Source organism: Asterias amurensis, chromosome 16 (genome assembly GCF_032118995.1).
Source record: "Asterias amurensis chromosome 16, ASM3211899v1".
In the NCBI taxonomy this organism is placed as follows: Eukaryota; Metazoa; Echinodermata; class Asteroidea; order Forcipulatida; family Asteriidae; genus Asterias; species Asterias amurensis.
The window spans coordinates 14,383,767-14,400,350 of NC_092663.1; the positions used below are offsets into that span (position 1 = coordinate 14,383,767).

The window sequence follows — 16,584 nt, forward strand, 5'->3', positions numbered from 1 at the left end:
GTTTTTTTTTTTACTATCAACAGCTCTCCAATGCTAGTTACCAAGTCAGTTTTTAAGTTAATATTTGTTTTGAGTAATTACCCCAAAGGTGTACCTTCCCTTTTAGCCAATGTAATTGATTTGCAGATTAAAATAAATAAATCACATGATTTACGATTTCTTTGGATGAAGTATTTCTGTGCTTTTTGTTTTAATCAACACTTCACTCACACGACATAACTCATAAGACCCATTTAACAACAACAAAACGGGAAAAAAAAACAATCATATCAAAATTACAGCAAATTTATAGAAAAATATATTAGTTGGTGATAATCTTTAAGATAAACGTACACAAAAATAATTGTTACAAATGTTATAATTTAATTTCTAATTTATTTGTAATTAATAAGCTAGTTGGAAATAGTTGCACCTTTTAATTAAAGTTTTAAAACACTTGCATAGATAAAATTACTTAATGAAATAAATGTACTGATATATGACACAAAATAAGTTAAAGGTCCAAATGCGGCTGCACGGTGAAACTCGGTCCTTTCGGCATTTGAACCCAAAAGGATAAACACACTGGACACCTTTGTTAAAGACACTGGACACTTTTGGTAAAGTGTTCAAAGACCAGTATTCTCACTTGGTGTAACCCACATAAAACGTAAAATAACAAATCTGTAAAAAATGATGACTCAATTGGTCTTTGAAGTTGCAAAGAACAATGAAGGAAAACCTACCCTTGTTGCACAAATGTGTGTGCTTTCAGATTCCTAAATGGCATTGATGTTTTCAGATTATATACCGAATAGAGATTCAAAATAACACCAATTCAATGGTTTGGGAAAAATAAGTGTTATTTTAACACTCATTGTGGTGTAAGATTGATTCGTTTTGGTATCTTTATGTGACAAAACCCATGGTTTCGGGTATAACTCCACTGTGATTTTCTGAGCATAACATTGTGTCACTTTATCATGTTTCCAAGGAAAGTTGTAACAGTTCCCTGTCAGAAAATAACTGGCAATATTAATGTTTACCCCCTCCCCCACCCCCGTACTTCTATTTTTCAAATCTCACGCAACTTACACAGCATTTAATGCATTATATACGCATATACAACAATAACTAGCTGTATACAAAGACAATAGCGTATTTATACAGCCAATTAATATGTTAGTCCTGGTATAACTCTACTGTCATGTCCATACTTGGGAACCAGTAGCTTCTATCTAACCGATTAAATGCAGCAAAATATATAATTTGGCAAGTATTTACATAATTGTGTCGTCATTCGTATAATCAACCAATCACAATTTACAATATTACACATCATTGCTATGACGTCAAAAGCAGAAACAGCGCCCTCAGTTGGGTCTATAAAAGGAAGGCTTCTACTGGCTGAGTTATGTACATGCATGACGGACAGTTCTCTTAATGAACTTCATATTTGGCGGTCGATGCAGGGGTCTAGGGACTAAGCTGGAAAACATAAACAAAAGTGAACAAAAGGAAGAAGAGTAATAATTTAACAGCTTGGTGTTTGTTCTTATTGATCAACTGTCTCTAATAACCGAACCGAGGCTGTAAGGAAAATTAGACTGGCCCCTTTTTCGTATGTACACGAGAAGTCCATGATTGCACAATGGGATCATAAGAAAGAGGGTACTATGAGCAAGACGAAACTATTCTCTGCAGCTGGACGCACCCGGTTGACACATTGCACGTTGTAACTGCGAGTTGGAGCTTTTTGCACGTAGTGCAGTGGATTGGAGTTTCGAACGCTAAACCTCGATGCGATGTTATAAAAGAGTTCGAAGATTTCTTGTGTCCAAACTGAACCTACCATCTCAAAGGGCAGTCGGTGGGCTGATATCATCCAACGTCTTTCTCTTGAAGAAACCAAGCTGTGGGAGAAAGATACAAACATCTTAAATAATTAGTTGTCGGTTTGTGGTTTTTACAAGTGGGTTTCTGATTGGCATAGTGGAAAATTTCCTTGCCTTCCACGTCTGGGACCCTTGGCAGTTAAAATCCCAGTACATGAAATGCGTTTGCAGTCCCTACCTGATTGGTGGCAAATCACAGTGACTTCACAGTTTTCACAGTGTTTTCACTCTGTAGCATTTGGAATAGTTCTTATATGCTTTACCTCCCCTTTCTAGAATTGAAACTTTCTTTATTGTGCTCTCTCCAATAGGTTCTTGGCTAGTATAGTGATTAAAGTCTTATCTTTTGCTTTCGATGGTTTTATTGATTACTATTTTGTTCAATTTGTTCTTCCACAGTCCCTATATTATACAGTCGACTCTCGTTATGAGGTTCATTATCACAAAAAGGTACTGCTTAAAAACACGGGTGAGAGTCGTTACTAACGAAAAAGTCTGAAACTTTGATACAAATTAAAAGGTTTGTTGAAATGATGGCATTTCTACTGTTTGGTATTCCCCTGGGGTTATAGATTCCATGGAGCTTTTGGAAACAGTATCCAAAGCACTAGAGAAGTAGACCAATGAGCAGGATTTCTTGTCTGGTTTTCTTCACCACGCCGACATAAAAAGTCTGAATTCAGCCAAAAGTCTGAACAATCTCACTAAAAAAGTCCGGAATTTCATTTTTGCTTTGTGTTTCTTTGTTTTGCTGCATGTCCTCTTATAAAATAAAATCTTGTTATAAAGAAGTAATCTGGCCAGTCCATCAACCTTGTAATGATAACAGTCCACTGTAATGTTTTTTAAGTTTTAGTTTGATTGTTTTATGGCGTACCTTCCATAGAGCTGCAACTAGGATCACCAACCCCAGTACGCCTCCGATGGTACTGACGGCAATGACCCATGGCTCCACCGGCTTATTTGGTAATTCCTCAGTAAAAATCGTTGTCTTCAACTAAAAAATACAGAAAAGTAAAAATTGAATTTGAAGATCGGTTATATTAATAATGATGATAACAATGATGACTTTTAATGCGCACAATCCACCACAGGAATACTAAGGACATACAATTAAAAAAAAATAAACAAACTTATACATTCGGAATGCTACTTTGCTGTAATTTTTGTCACGTTTTATTTTATGATACAAAATTTCAATCGTGCACTAATAAACAAACTAACCCTCACAAAAAATGTTTATCCACAACAGAAAAAAATACTGGAAAAAAAACAATCAGAAAACAATCCAAAAAGATTCAAAGCAATGTCTCGAAATCGGAAGAAAACGGCCACAGATCAAGAACATTATATAAACATAAATTCTCGGAAATTCTGCAGAAAAAAATAATGCAATTTGCTCGTTGTCTAAAACTGTGAGACAGCTTTTTTTTCTGCGATATTACCTCAATGGAGTCCGGCACACCATCATCAGGTTGCGTGTGGGGTCGGCTGGTATCCTGTAGTCCAAACGTTGCCGTCGAAATCAGATCCACGATTCCCATCTCATTCTAGAAAGAAAGAAAGACATAGTTCATCAGAAAAACATAACTTTCCTGCAAAAAAAAGATAACAAATTGCGTCTTCAGTTCAAATCCCATCCGCGTAATATGCCTCAGATTTTGTACAGAACTCGAAAAAGTACCGAGTATACAGTGCTTACACACAAGGTGTATGGGTAAAACAAATCTTTATCCCGAAGCAAAATTAACAAAGTAATATTCCAACCTTTATTACGCTTTGCACTCGGTTTTAGTGAAACTTGAAACATGTTGACTACGTCACCATTTTGGTTTGACATAAAGATCATGAATTTGGGGATTTTGACTGTGTTTTCACCCAATCATAAGAGACACTAAGCTATCGTCTTCCTGACCTCAGGTGTTTTCCCGCAAAAACTCTCAGTAAAAAGACCTCATTATTCCTGTTGTCAAGCCAAGCACTGAATAATAAACTCATCTTTAACCACCACAAGCTTGTGTCCCAAGGTTTTTCAGTACAAGTTGTTTTGAGTGAAAGTTAAGAGCATCCTTACATCAATTAGTGTACGTTGCCACAGCAACGCATCCACGGTGACAACAACCCCGGTCCCGCTGTTCAAAGGGCCATCGACTGTACACCTAACGGTGACGCACTGAGCTCTGTCACAACCCTGCGGGGGGGGGGGAATATCCGAAAATTCAAAATGATTGGTTTCATATTGACAAAAAAATAAGACAGTTAAATGTTCATGGAGTTATTATAAATGTAATTTATGCAGACTAACAAATAGGTATACATGTAGTAGAAAAAGAAACCCTGCATGGTGGGAGTATGATAAGGTAATGTTTGCGGTAGCACCATGTGTAAATCTTCTGTGAGTAGTGTTGGTTTGAACAAAACACTTACAAACGTGGAATAGAATGGGTGCAAGTGTTTCTGGTTCACATAGCAAGCACACTTGTTTATAATGTTTCCTGTTGTTTGCAAGCCACAGTGACCAACATCACTTATGAGGCAACCTATTTCTTTACCAGAAATATACAATAATGATAACATACGAAGTAACTCTTGAAGTTTGTTTTTGTTCTCAAACATAGTAATCAGTATTTGGTTTGCGTTAACACCATGTGTGTATCTACTTGCCAGGTAGAGTTTGTTCTTAGAGAACTGTCTTGCTTAATTCTACTACCGCGGAGTAGATTATCGGATATCAAATCAGGTAACAATTTGAAAGTGGTAACATGTTTTCTGTATGCTTTCTGTCTCTCTACCAATGTATACATGTATTTCCATTTCAATGATTATGTAACACCTAGTAAACCTGTTCATGTGAGTTGTGTTATCATTTAGCCTTTGAAAAAAACTCTGCTGGGGTCGAAACTTAAGGCCATTAACTTTTTGTTTTGCAAAATACTTACAATATCTCGATTTGAAGAATCATCTGAAGCTAGTCCATCGTTTGAATGAGCCAGCATACCGGCTGAATCTAAATAATGGTCCATTATTTCAAATCTCTGCTGTTCTAGTACTGACGCACCATCACACTTGCCTCCACCGTTCATCTGCAGAGAAAATGAACTATACATGGTACTTTTTTCTTCTTAAGCTTTTTTTGTCACCACCGCATGGATAGATACAGTTGCATGTATGATTCTCTAGCATTCTCGATGACAAATGCAGTGAACAATGCATCAGACTTTGGAGTGAAGTTACATTTCCACAAGGTTAACATTGTATTTTGTATGTTTTGTTTTGCTGTTAATGTTATGGATTTTCAGGGTGTTTGTAAATATGAGGAGTGGTCTTAAATGTGAATAAATAATTTCCTCCGTGAAAAAAAAAGAAAGAAAAAAAAAGAACATTTCCTAAGAAGAGAAGGGCCCTACTTTATAAAACTTCGCCTATAGCGTAAGTGTTACTTAAAGGTTGTTTGTCAGGTTAAAGGTCAAGCTTAAGTTCCTTTTTTAAGTTTTAAGGTTGTGATCTTAATAATGAGCTAGAGATCGATATTATTTGATACCAATAACTTTAGTTGCGCCACCAACTGACTAAGTTACGAGTAAAGTGCTACTCCGTATTGATTGTGGTAAAGTGCTATGATATCACCTGTTTCGCTGGAGAAATTGTTTTCACGACATTATACAAAATGGCTTTATAATACCCGAATGCTCTTGATGTAAATCAACCAATCACCGTTGTTTGCTCTCCATGGTAACTGAATGGTAACCTTCCCATCAAACGGTAGACGACCAGGCCCTTGGTTACCAACCTTTAATATAAAAAAAGTAGAGTTGTGTAAGTCTTTCACCCGTGGCAGTTTGTAAATTTTAATAACAAATTTGTTTATTGTAATGACTATAATATTGTGAAAGCTTACAATTTATAAAGCAAATTACTCGAAACTGACACCACACTAGTATGTTTTAACATTTAAAAAAGCTCAAGAACATCTTGCTCAGCAAAATAAAATGAACAAGGGACAAAATCTAACATTAACGGCACCGCAAGAACCTTATTCTTTCCACTATAATAGCCTCTGATGACGTCAGTGCAAAGGGCAAAAGCCAATTTTATGAAACACGGACATAGGAACCAGTGAAAACAATTTAGAATCTACGAAAGTTTGGCTGGTATTCTGTTTCATTTCAGCAACATTTCTCCTTTTTGTAACTAAGTTTTTGTGCTAAGTACAAGTAACCATACTTTATGAAAGTGAGTCCTGTATGGCTGTATACAATGTTGTTTAACAATATGACTCAAGCACAAAATTAGCAGGGAACCAATAACTCTGGGTTTTAATTACCCGTGGCTGGTAACATGTTTCTGCTAAGCATCTGTGCTAAGCAACCCAGTGAATATGGCACCCATGAACAATACTCTTTACACAAACCCGTTGTACCTCGTATATGTGTGTAAAAGTTGGTCCAATCCCTTTCATGTTGGACTTGCCGTCGCCGTCTAAGAAACCCGCTCCTACGAGGGCTTGCCGCAAGAGGGCCTCTTTGTCTGGTGCCTTGCCGTCCAGTTTCTCGTTGTCCGGGGAATAAAAGATTTGCTGTGGTTGCACCACTCTGTAACACAAATGTCAAAATGATGCAACTTGAAAATAAATGTTTTTTACTGACACGTTATAGTAAGTATTATTTGTAAGTTTTGTTTGGAGCTCTGCATGGTGTGGACACTCACACAAAAGAGGTTTATACATAGTTGCACCAACAAGTTTACTATTTGTTTATAGTTTCTTCCTATTGTTTCAGCTGTAGGCCCGCTAAAGCGATTAATGTTAAGGACTGTGTTATCGGTACTTGTTCAAGTCCTATGGATGTTTATCCACCATTACTAGGGTCGACGGGATTCGAACCCGCGACCTTTGTCTTTTCAGTGCATACCACGAGGCCACCAAGGTTGCCCTGTTCTAGTAGTTCGAATTGTTTTGTGTATAACTTTGGAAAAGCAATTATCCCTACTGTCATTATTTTTGGTGTTTTTTTACCAAGGATTTTCAATGGTACACATGTCAGTGAACTATTAGGGGTTTAACATGAATATTATTGGGTTTCCTTGTATCGAAATAGCCAGGTATAGTTAGATGCAGTTTGAATCCTAAATTTTAAAGATAGTAGGTATTTAAGGTAACGTTTTTATAGATGTTAAAATTTGTATGAGGGATACACAGATGATTATTTGGTTTTACCCGTCAGCGTTTTCTCAGTATACTCTTAAACTATATTAGTCAAAACAACACTAATTAGTCGTACACATGAGACATGATTTTGACTAACTTACATCAAAATCATGTTTCATATGACTAACAAGTCTTGTTTTCAGTCAGTCAATCAGTTGAGCGAGAGGATGTCTTTAACCGACGCCTTCTCGGGAAACTCTGATGGTCGTCTTCCACGCATCCCGTTCCAGCATCAGCGTCCTAAGCTGGGGTGTTTCTTGTTGTGTTGCGTCCTTCTCCAGCTGATCTACGAATGATAGTCTCCTCCTGCCCTTGCTCCTGTTTCCATCAATGGGTTCCTAGAGAACTAGGGGGCTCACAGCTACCTGTGGATGGCGGACACAGTGTCCAGCAAGCCTCATCCTTAATTCCCTGATCTTAACTCTGTTTTGGCTCATACATTTTAAGAGTGTCCCTAATTCTGTAAAGAAGACAACTTTAACTTTACTCATTTGAAAAAACAAAATGTCATAATTCATGTCCTACCCTCTGACTGCTATATCAGCGACGATTAGGACAGGCAGTTCCACTGTCGCGGTGTTGTCTTGTAGACTGTCAGCGCCCTCTTCGACGCTGATGGTCGAGGCTGTCATAGAGAAATCCACCACTTTTCGCTCCAAGTCTATTCCACCGACGTCAAACTGCATGCGCAGAATACTCTGTTTTGGAAACAAAGAATCAACGTTTAAAGACACTGGACACTTTTGGTATTTGTCAAAATCCATTCTTCTCAATTGGTGTTTCTCAACACATGCATAAAATTACAAACCTGTGAAAATTTGAGCTCAATTGGTCATCGAAGTTGCGAGATAATAATTAAAGAAAAATAACCCTTGTCACACGAAGTTGTGTGCATTATAGATGGTTGGTTTCGAGACCTCAAAGTCCAAATATGAGGTATCGAAATCAAATTCGTGGAAAATTACTTCTTTCTCGAAAACTATGTCACTTCAGAGGGAGCCGTTTCTCACAATATTTTATACTGTCAACATCTCCCCATTTAATGTTTTAAGCTAATAATTATTTTGAGTAATTACCAATAGTGTCCACTGCCTTTAATTACTGGTAGGTACAACTAAAATCCAATGCTAATTTCAACAAGTATAATGAAAACAGTAATTTTTGGGGATAAATATGCCCTTGTGTAAACACAGAAAGTTTCATAGCGTAACTATTGTTTTACTTCAGCACAAAGTATGTAATTCATACTGTTATGAGCATGTTCGACGAGCAACACCCAAACTGAATTGAATTGAAATAACAACAGATTTCCTGGCATATTTTAAGAATGAAACTGGCAAAATTAAATGACCAATGGTCCGCGATTCAATGGCAAAAAATTGTAATACTGATTTTGTTCTTAAACTTTACAGCATCAGATCGAACGGTAACTTTCAAGATACAGTGGTGATAATGTTTCATAATAATTTCATACTTTTAAAATTCTGCTTGAAAACGAACTGCGGGGGCAAAAATTAAATCTGTAAACCACATTTTTATAACTGCATTCTAAATTCCCATTATGTCATCATTTTTATGGATTGTTGTATTTCCTCACTTGTTCCTGTTTTTCCTTATTTTGTTATGCGTTTGTTTACATGTTATGGAATGGGCGCAATATAAATTAATACATTATAATGATACCCAGAAACCACATAACATCCGGTACTCACCACTGTGTTAGATCTCATAGGATTACCCACAGAGCAAAGCACTTCCGCTGTCTTGTTGTATGCCTCTCTTGGTGCACAGGTTATCATATTGTCGGGAGTACAGGTACTAGACTGGAGACACTCGACCTTCAAAGGACAAAAAAATCAACGTTTTTTAAATTAAACATTTCTTGCAGACTTAAACTATGAGTGGCAAAAACTAAAACTATGAGTAAAAAAACTTGCATTGACGTCATCCAGCGGCCATCTTAGTGGAAAAACGGCGACGAAACAATCGAAACGCACAGATTTGTACGCGCGCCGCACAGGATTGGCCAATGAACAACCTCCTTTTGACCTCTAGGTGAGGGCGCCCTACTGAAATGACGTCATGTGCATAAGGTCTATTGGCAAAATCTGAAGTCGCAAGTGGCAACAAAATAATGCCACGCAAGGCAAAAATTGATTTTTTTTTAAATATTTTTGGTATGCAAGTTCGCCCAAAACAAGGCTTAAAGCCACTCTATATGTTAAGTGCTACAAGAACGAAAACATAGAAATGTAGTAATAGTTAAGTGGAGCTGAAGGTAGGAATTGATACTGCTCCTAAAATATGTCATTGGTATCAAAACTGAAACTACATGTGTGGCAAAACTAAAACAACAAGCGGCAAAATCTTAAAACACAAGTGGCAAAAACTGAAATACCGCGTGGTTAAAAATAGTTTGTAAGTCATTAACTGCCATAAATCTATTTGTACTTCCCAGGCAATTTAATAGTAATGCCTCAATGATATTTCCACTTACTGTTGTAATTGCCATTGACTTGTAAACCACTTCTCTTGGATGGGTGATGAGAAGTTCCGAGTTGTGTGCTTCCTCCCCCTGGTTGTGGACTTCCACCAACAGGTACACCACGCTGTCACCACCTAGAGTGATGTACGGGTTACCGCTGTGGTTTGGGAAATAAGGTTTAGTTTATTAGGGCCATGTCACACCAGGGCTTAATTTCATAGAGCTGCTTATTAAAGCAGCAATATTGCTTTAAAAAATTCTGCTCAGCAGAAATGAACAGGAGGAACCAGTCACAAATTGTAAATGTGACATTGTAGCTTGACTGGTAACCTTATTCCTGTAAGCATAATTTGTTGTGCTTAGCTACTTCTTGTGCTTAAGCAGCTCTATGAAATTGGCCCCTGTACCCACGGGCAACTTACAGGCATCAGGTTCCAAGCAATTTCCAAGAAGAGAATTCGTTCACATTTGAATTTTCAGATATTATTTTTCTTTGGGATCGTAAGAAAGTGTTGACAGGTTACTTGTGTGCTACCAAAGTGGTCCGGTAGCATACACTGCAGTTGGTTGCCTCCAAGCTGCCTGCAAAAGTTGCCTCACGTGAGGCTAAAAAGTTTTATTTAAATCTGACCATCAATTATTTCCACACCAAATTTTGTGCATACCTTTTTGCCTCAAGGTCGGCCACGACCTTAATGTTAGTTTGGCAAATGGAGTCACTCCCGCAATCACGTACGAACAACACCTAAAAGAAAAAAAAAAGAAAACAAAGAATGAATATTGTAAGGAACTAATGTTTAACACAAGAACAATTAAAAAGCTGCATTTTGTAAACAAAAAACAGCCGTCGTGTGACGTCACATTGGCACACCAAAGTAACCTGTCAGTTTTGGTCAGTGAAAATCTACATTAGAAATACTCCTTTGATATTATTTGGTTCTTTATACTGTTTGTATTATCAAAATACTTTCGTTCTGGTCCGGGCAAATTTCATAGAGCTGCTTAAGAGTCAGTTCAGGTAAATAATTGACATAGTTGCTCACGGTCAAAAAATGATTTTTTTTATACTTTGTGGGTGGAAGGGCCTTGGGGTGCAAGTAAACAAAATTGCATTTTCAATTCTATATATAGCCCGTTGCCATGGTTACGGCTCATTTTGTTTTTTGGCCATTTTAGGCCGATTTTGGGGTCTGAAAAACTGGTTTTTAGCTCATATTTACAACTCCACCCCACCAAAATGCAAAATTATTTCAAAAAACCTTTTATATCACTACAAAGTATCATCCTTGGCCTTCCTTGAGAAAAAAAATTATTGCTTTAAATATCACCCTTGTGCTGTTTTTGCATCATGCATTACAGTATGTTTTTGGAACTTGCAAAATCGACATTTTAACCCTATTTTTGGACCCCAAAATGTCAACTTGCCAGGGGTCTCAGAAAATTTTCCTTTCGGCTGTGATTAGGGCCAACATTGGTCTTTCCATATCTGGTGTCAAAAACTTGGGCAATTGTATCCTGTTGTGACAGTACCGCCTCAAAACTATACTTTTTTCCCAAAAACGTGAAAAATGCCTTTTTAAGGGTCTTTTCACATAATATCGTCATACGTGTCCACGGTAAAAAAAAAGGAATATTTTTCTTATACTTTGTGGATGGCAGGGACTTGGGGTCCAAATAAACAGCATTTACACTTCAAATCATAATATAACACGTTGCCATGGTAACAGTTCATTTGTGTTTAGGCCACTTTAGGCCGATTTTGGGGTCCGAAAAACTGTTTTTTTTAGTTAATATTTACAACTCCACCCCACCAAAAAACAAAAATATTTCATAAAACCTTTTACATCACTATACAAAGTATCATCCTTGGCTTTACTTGAGACAAAAAAATATTGATATAAATTTTACCCTTGTGCTTTTTTTAGAACGTGCATTAGAATATGTTTTTTTGAACTTGCAAAATCAACATTTTTACCATATTTTTTGCCCTCAAAATTTCATTTTTTCAGGGGTCTCAGAATATTTTCCTTTCGGGTCTGATCAGGGCCAAAATTTGTCTTTTTATTTCTGGTAAGAACAACTTGGGCAAGTGTATCCTGATGTTAACAGTGCTGTCTCAAAAATAGACTTTTTTCCCCAAACAGAACAATGCATTTTGAATTGTTTTTTCTTCATATTGAATTTCTAACATTAAAAAGTAATAATTATATCAATCTTGCAGCTTTTCCTAAGCACTCTATAGGCTTATTGGATTACCCAACATTGATCAGGAACTGTTAATGACCTTAATTTGAGAGTTTGCCCGGCCCAGCCCCAATCATATTTCTTGACATTGCATAAAACAATGTTTTGTGAATAGCGCCTCTTTTTTTGGAAGTGTTCCCTTTCGGTTGTTATTGGTGTTTTCATGTCTTCTGGGTAGAAACACTGTGTTTATTGTATCTTGTTGTGACTGATCATGCCTTAAGTATAGTAATTTTTCCAAAAACAATGCATGCTTGTTAAAAATCTGGCACTGTTTCCATGCCCTTTGAGTAATGAATACAAAGTTTTTATTTAAACATAATGGTATCCAACCAAACCATAACCAATGCTTTGCCACTGAGAGTTCTTGATTTGGCTACTTTACCTATTGTACAGGTATGATTCCCATTGCAAGTAGAGTGCGATGAGCATTCTTTACAGGTTGTCTTTAATACAGGGCCTACTCACCTTGGTCCCTGCCTGCTACCAAATGTAAAACTTTTCATAGAGATAGAGATCATAAACAATGTAGTTTCTGTGCTTGCGGCAGATGGTTTGGAGCATCCAATCATGTCCAACACAAATGTGGGAAATTAAAAAGCCCGCTTAAAAGTGTTGGAAAAGTTTGCCAAGATCTTATTAAAAACAATGATACTAACGATTTGCAAGATGAGCGTAAGAGATCACTTAAAAGGAACACGTTGCCTGGGATCGGTCAAGTTGGTCTTTGAAATGCGTTTGTAACCGCTTGTTATAAAATGCATGGTTAGAAAGATGTTTTTGAGTGATACTTGTGTGGATCATTATATTCTACTTTTAAAATATATTTCTAATCATATGCATTTTGTAATAAACGTTTACAAACGCTTTTCAAAGACCAACTCGACCGATCCAAGGCAACGTGTTCCTTTAATGAAACAACATTGAAAGAAGTTGTAAATACTTGCACCTGCTCAACATAAATAAGTAAGATGCATTTGCAGTGACAAAAGTTTATTCAGGCTAGTTTGATTATTTTTTCCATTCACTATCTTACTAGTTCATAATTATTATATATGTCTCTGAGAACGATCAACAAAAAACATTGTCAAACATTACCTGCTGAATTGTTTATCACGTTAAATAAACCAACTCTTATATTGTTTGCAACAGTACAATTGAAAGGAACCCCACCATGGCTGGGGGAACTGCTTACAGAAGGCCAAAGAAGGTGAATGGCCATTTAGATACTTTGGACACAGTACTTGCTCACTTTTAGAGCCTCTTTGTTCTGATAGGGATGAAAATGTTTAGTTTGGTAGCGGGCAAGGAACCAAGAAGACTGTTATAAGGCCATGTATAGACAAGAATAGTAAAGAATGCTCATCGCACTACTTCTCTTCTTACAATGTGAATCATACCTGTACAACTAGGTAAAGTAGTCATGACAAAACAAGAACTCTCAGTGACAAAGCATGGTTATAAACTTTTTATATGTTACCTAAAGAGCATGGAAACGGTGCCATATTTTTTTAACAGGCATGCTCGTTTTTGTTTTTTATCAATTCAAACTAAGGGATAACTTCAAAATGCATTTTTATTGTTTTTGGAAAAATTACCATGTTTGAGGCAGAAGTGTCACAACAGGATACAATAAACGAAAGTGTTTCTCCCCCGCAGACATGCAAACCATAATGATAGCCCAATCACAACCAAAAGGGAAATATTCTGAGAACCAATAAACAATTAAGACAATACAAACTTTCTTTATGTGCAAGGGGAATTAAAAAATGTGACTTTCAAAAAAGAGGCGCTGTTCACAAAACTTTTTTTTTTTTTATGCAATGTCAAGAAATATGATTGGGCCGGGGCCGGGGCCGGGGCGGGGCAAATTCTAAGATTTAGGTCATCAACAAGTCCAGATCAATGTTTGGTAATGCACTAAGCCTAGAGAGTGCTTATGAAAAGCTGCCAGATTGATGGAATTATTACTAACTTCTTAATTTTATAAATTCAAAATGAAGCAAATATTTCAAAATGCATTTCTCTATGTTTTTGGGGAAAAGGGTTTATTTTTGAGACAGTTCTGTTACATCAGGATACAATTGCCCGAGTTTTTCTTACCAGAAATAAAAAGACAAATTTTGGCCCTGATCAAACCCGAAAGGAAAATATTCTGAGACCCCTGAAAAAAATGAAATTTTGAGGGCAAAAAATATGGTAAAAATGTTGATTTTGCAAGTTCAAAAAAACATATTCTAATGCACGTTCTAAAAATGGCACAAGGGTAAAACTTATAGCAATATTTTTTTGTGAAACCAAGGATGATACTTTGTAGTGATGTAAAAGGTTTTATGAAATATTTTTGTTTTTTTGTGGGGTGGAGTTGTAAATATTAACTAAAAAAACAGTTTTTCAGACCCCAAAATCGGCCTAAAGTGGCCTAAACACAAATGAACTGTTACCATGGCAACGTGTTATATTATGATTTGAAATGTAAATGCTGTTTATTTGGACCCCAAGTCCCTACCATCCACAAAGTATAAGAAAAATATTCCTTTTTTTTTACCATGGACACGTATGTCGATATTATGTGAAAAGACCCTTAAAAAGGCATTTTTCACGTTTTTGGGAAACAAGTATAGTTTGAGGCAGTACTGTCACAACAGGATACAATTGCCCAAGTATTTGACACCAGATATGGAAAGACCAATGTTGGCCCTAATCACAGCCGAAAGGAAAATCTTCTGAGACCCCTGGCAAGTTGACATTTTGGGGTCCAAAAATAGGGTAAAAATGTCGATTTTGCAAGTTCTAAAAACATACTGTAATGCATGATGCAAAAATAGCACAAGGGTGATATTTAAAGCAATAATATTTTTTCTCAAGGAAGGCCAAGGATGATACTTTGTAGTGATATAAAAGGTTTTTTGAAATAATTTTGCATTTTGGTGGGGTGGAGTTGTAAATATGAGTTAAAAACCAGTTTTTCAGACCCCAAAATCGGCCTAAAATGGCCAAAAAACAAAATGAGCCGTTACCTTGGCAACGGGCCATATATAGAATTGAAAATGCAATTTTGTTTACTTGCACCCCAAGGCCCTTCCACCCACAAAGTATAAAAAAAATTCATTTTTTGACCGTGAGCAACTATGTCAATTATTTACCTGAACTGACTCTTAAGCACAAGAAGTAGCAAAAGAAAAGCAAAGGTGTGCTTAAAAGATTAAGGTCACCAGCCAAAATACAATGTCATTTGTACAATTTGTAACTGGTGTCCTGCTCATTTATGCAGGAAAATGCTGAGCAAAATTGTTAAAGAAAACAAAATTGCTAAAGAAAAGCAAAGGTGTGCTTAAAAGATTAAGGTCACCAGCCAAAATACAATGTCACTTGTACAATTTGTAACTGGTGTCCTGCTCATTTCTGCAGGAAAATGTTAAGCATAATTGTTGTCCTAAGCAGTTCATGAAATTGGGCCATGGGGATTTGAATGAACGAAAACATTCTGGAAGTTCACAACATATATAGCAAACTGTTTCTTTCTTTACCATTTGTTCAACAGTTCCGTTGGAGCAGGCGCTATCGTCAATTACAGGTGCTAGACCACCGTTGAACTTGTAGGTCACTTCATTGCCGCGCCGTGGAGGATCCTCTGGGTAGTCGAAGATGTTATAGTTCAGAAGAAACTTGAGCGGAGTCAAGAAATCACCAGCTTCGCCCTGAGAAGAAGAGGACAGATTAAGGTAAGACCATGTTTATTGGGTTTTTTAAATCATTATTTTTGAAATCTTAGTCTGTTATTTACACATACCCTTAAGTAGGCTTTTGTTGGGTAACATGAAGGCACGTCTTTGATGAGCTCAACTGTGTCTGCTTTGGCCGTTGATTCGCTCCCTTCTTCAGTCAAAAAGAAGAACCTGGACGCGGCTCCAATATCAGACTTCAGGGTGTCCACCTCAAGATTATAATCAAATTCTGGAAAACCAATCATTGATCGAATATCGATCAGTCAGTCAATCAATCTTTGTTGGTCGATCATCGATTACTCATCCACCAAACCCTCAATCAATCACGATCACCAATATGTAAATATTAATGACATCAATAATCAGTCAATATAGTTGCTACTGTTCTACAATTGCAAAGGTCGTTAGTTCGAATCCCAGCCGAGTAATATGCCAATGATTTTTTTCAAAGAGCTCGAGAAAGTACCGAGTTTAAAGAGCTAACACACATTATCAAAGTTTATATTCTTTATATATACCCGTTGCAAATTATCATATATTATACCATTAATCAATTATTCAATTATATAAATATCAACTATTTAATCAGCGTTCATCAATCACGGCTACATTTGTAAATCAACCAATGATACTAACAAAGGTTTGAGGAAAAAAAAATCGCCGAACACTTCACAAACTTAATAATAGCTACCGACATTGTAAACAAAATAAACACCTAACAAACAGATCGAGATCAATGGAGTTTATTCAAACATTGATTTAAACATTGTTTAAACTTACTGACGTCATCCGGCAAACCATGTATATCGGTGTAGTCAAAACAGACTTCAACATCTAGACACGTGATCGCGCGACCCCCTATTCTGCAGTTGAGGAACTCAGGGTCAAGGGTCGATGGGTCAACTTCAATCCAAACTCTAAGCCTGATGACCGGCAGGGTCCTGAAACAGACAAAAGATTGGTAACTTGAGGGGTACTGCGCCCTCTACCCATAACTTTCCCTCGAAGACAATCATAAGATACTGTAGAAACGTCGAATTGCTGCAC

General features: G+C 36.8%; 1 protein-coding gene across 1 annotated transcript in view; it reads right to left on the bottom strand.

Moving 5' to 3' along the window:
• Nucleotides 1-284: 284 nt before the first annotated feature.
• Nucleotides 285-16,584, bottom strand: part of LOC139948963 (integrin alpha-9-like) — a 31,705-nt gene continuing 15,405 nt past the window's right edge. The window contains exons 12-25 of the mRNA XM_071947346.1: nucleotides 16,318-16,478; nucleotides 15,603-15,766; nucleotides 15,340-15,510; nucleotides 10,231-10,310; nucleotides 9,578-9,722; nucleotides 8,793-8,918; nucleotides 7,606-7,778; nucleotides 6,295-6,466; nucleotides 5,557-5,664; nucleotides 4,814-4,957; nucleotides 3,949-4,065; nucleotides 3,320-3,424; nucleotides 2,752-2,871; nucleotides 285-1,892 (exon numbers count right to left, since the gene is read on the bottom strand). Of these exons, the coding sequence (XP_071803447.1) occupies nucleotides 1,836-1,892; nucleotides 2,752-2,871; nucleotides 3,320-3,424; nucleotides 3,949-4,065; nucleotides 4,814-4,957; nucleotides 5,557-5,664; nucleotides 6,295-6,466; nucleotides 7,606-7,778; nucleotides 8,793-8,918; nucleotides 9,578-9,722; nucleotides 10,231-10,310; nucleotides 15,340-15,510; nucleotides 15,603-15,766; nucleotides 16,318-16,478 (1,843 nt within the window). The 3' untranslated portion in view covers nucleotides 285-1,835. The remainder of the gene's footprint in view (nucleotides 1,893-2,751; nucleotides 2,872-3,319; nucleotides 3,425-3,948; nucleotides 4,066-4,813; nucleotides 4,958-5,556; nucleotides 5,665-6,294; nucleotides 6,467-7,605; nucleotides 7,779-8,792; nucleotides 8,919-9,577; nucleotides 9,723-10,230; nucleotides 10,311-15,339; nucleotides 15,511-15,602; nucleotides 15,767-16,317; nucleotides 16,479-16,584) is intronic.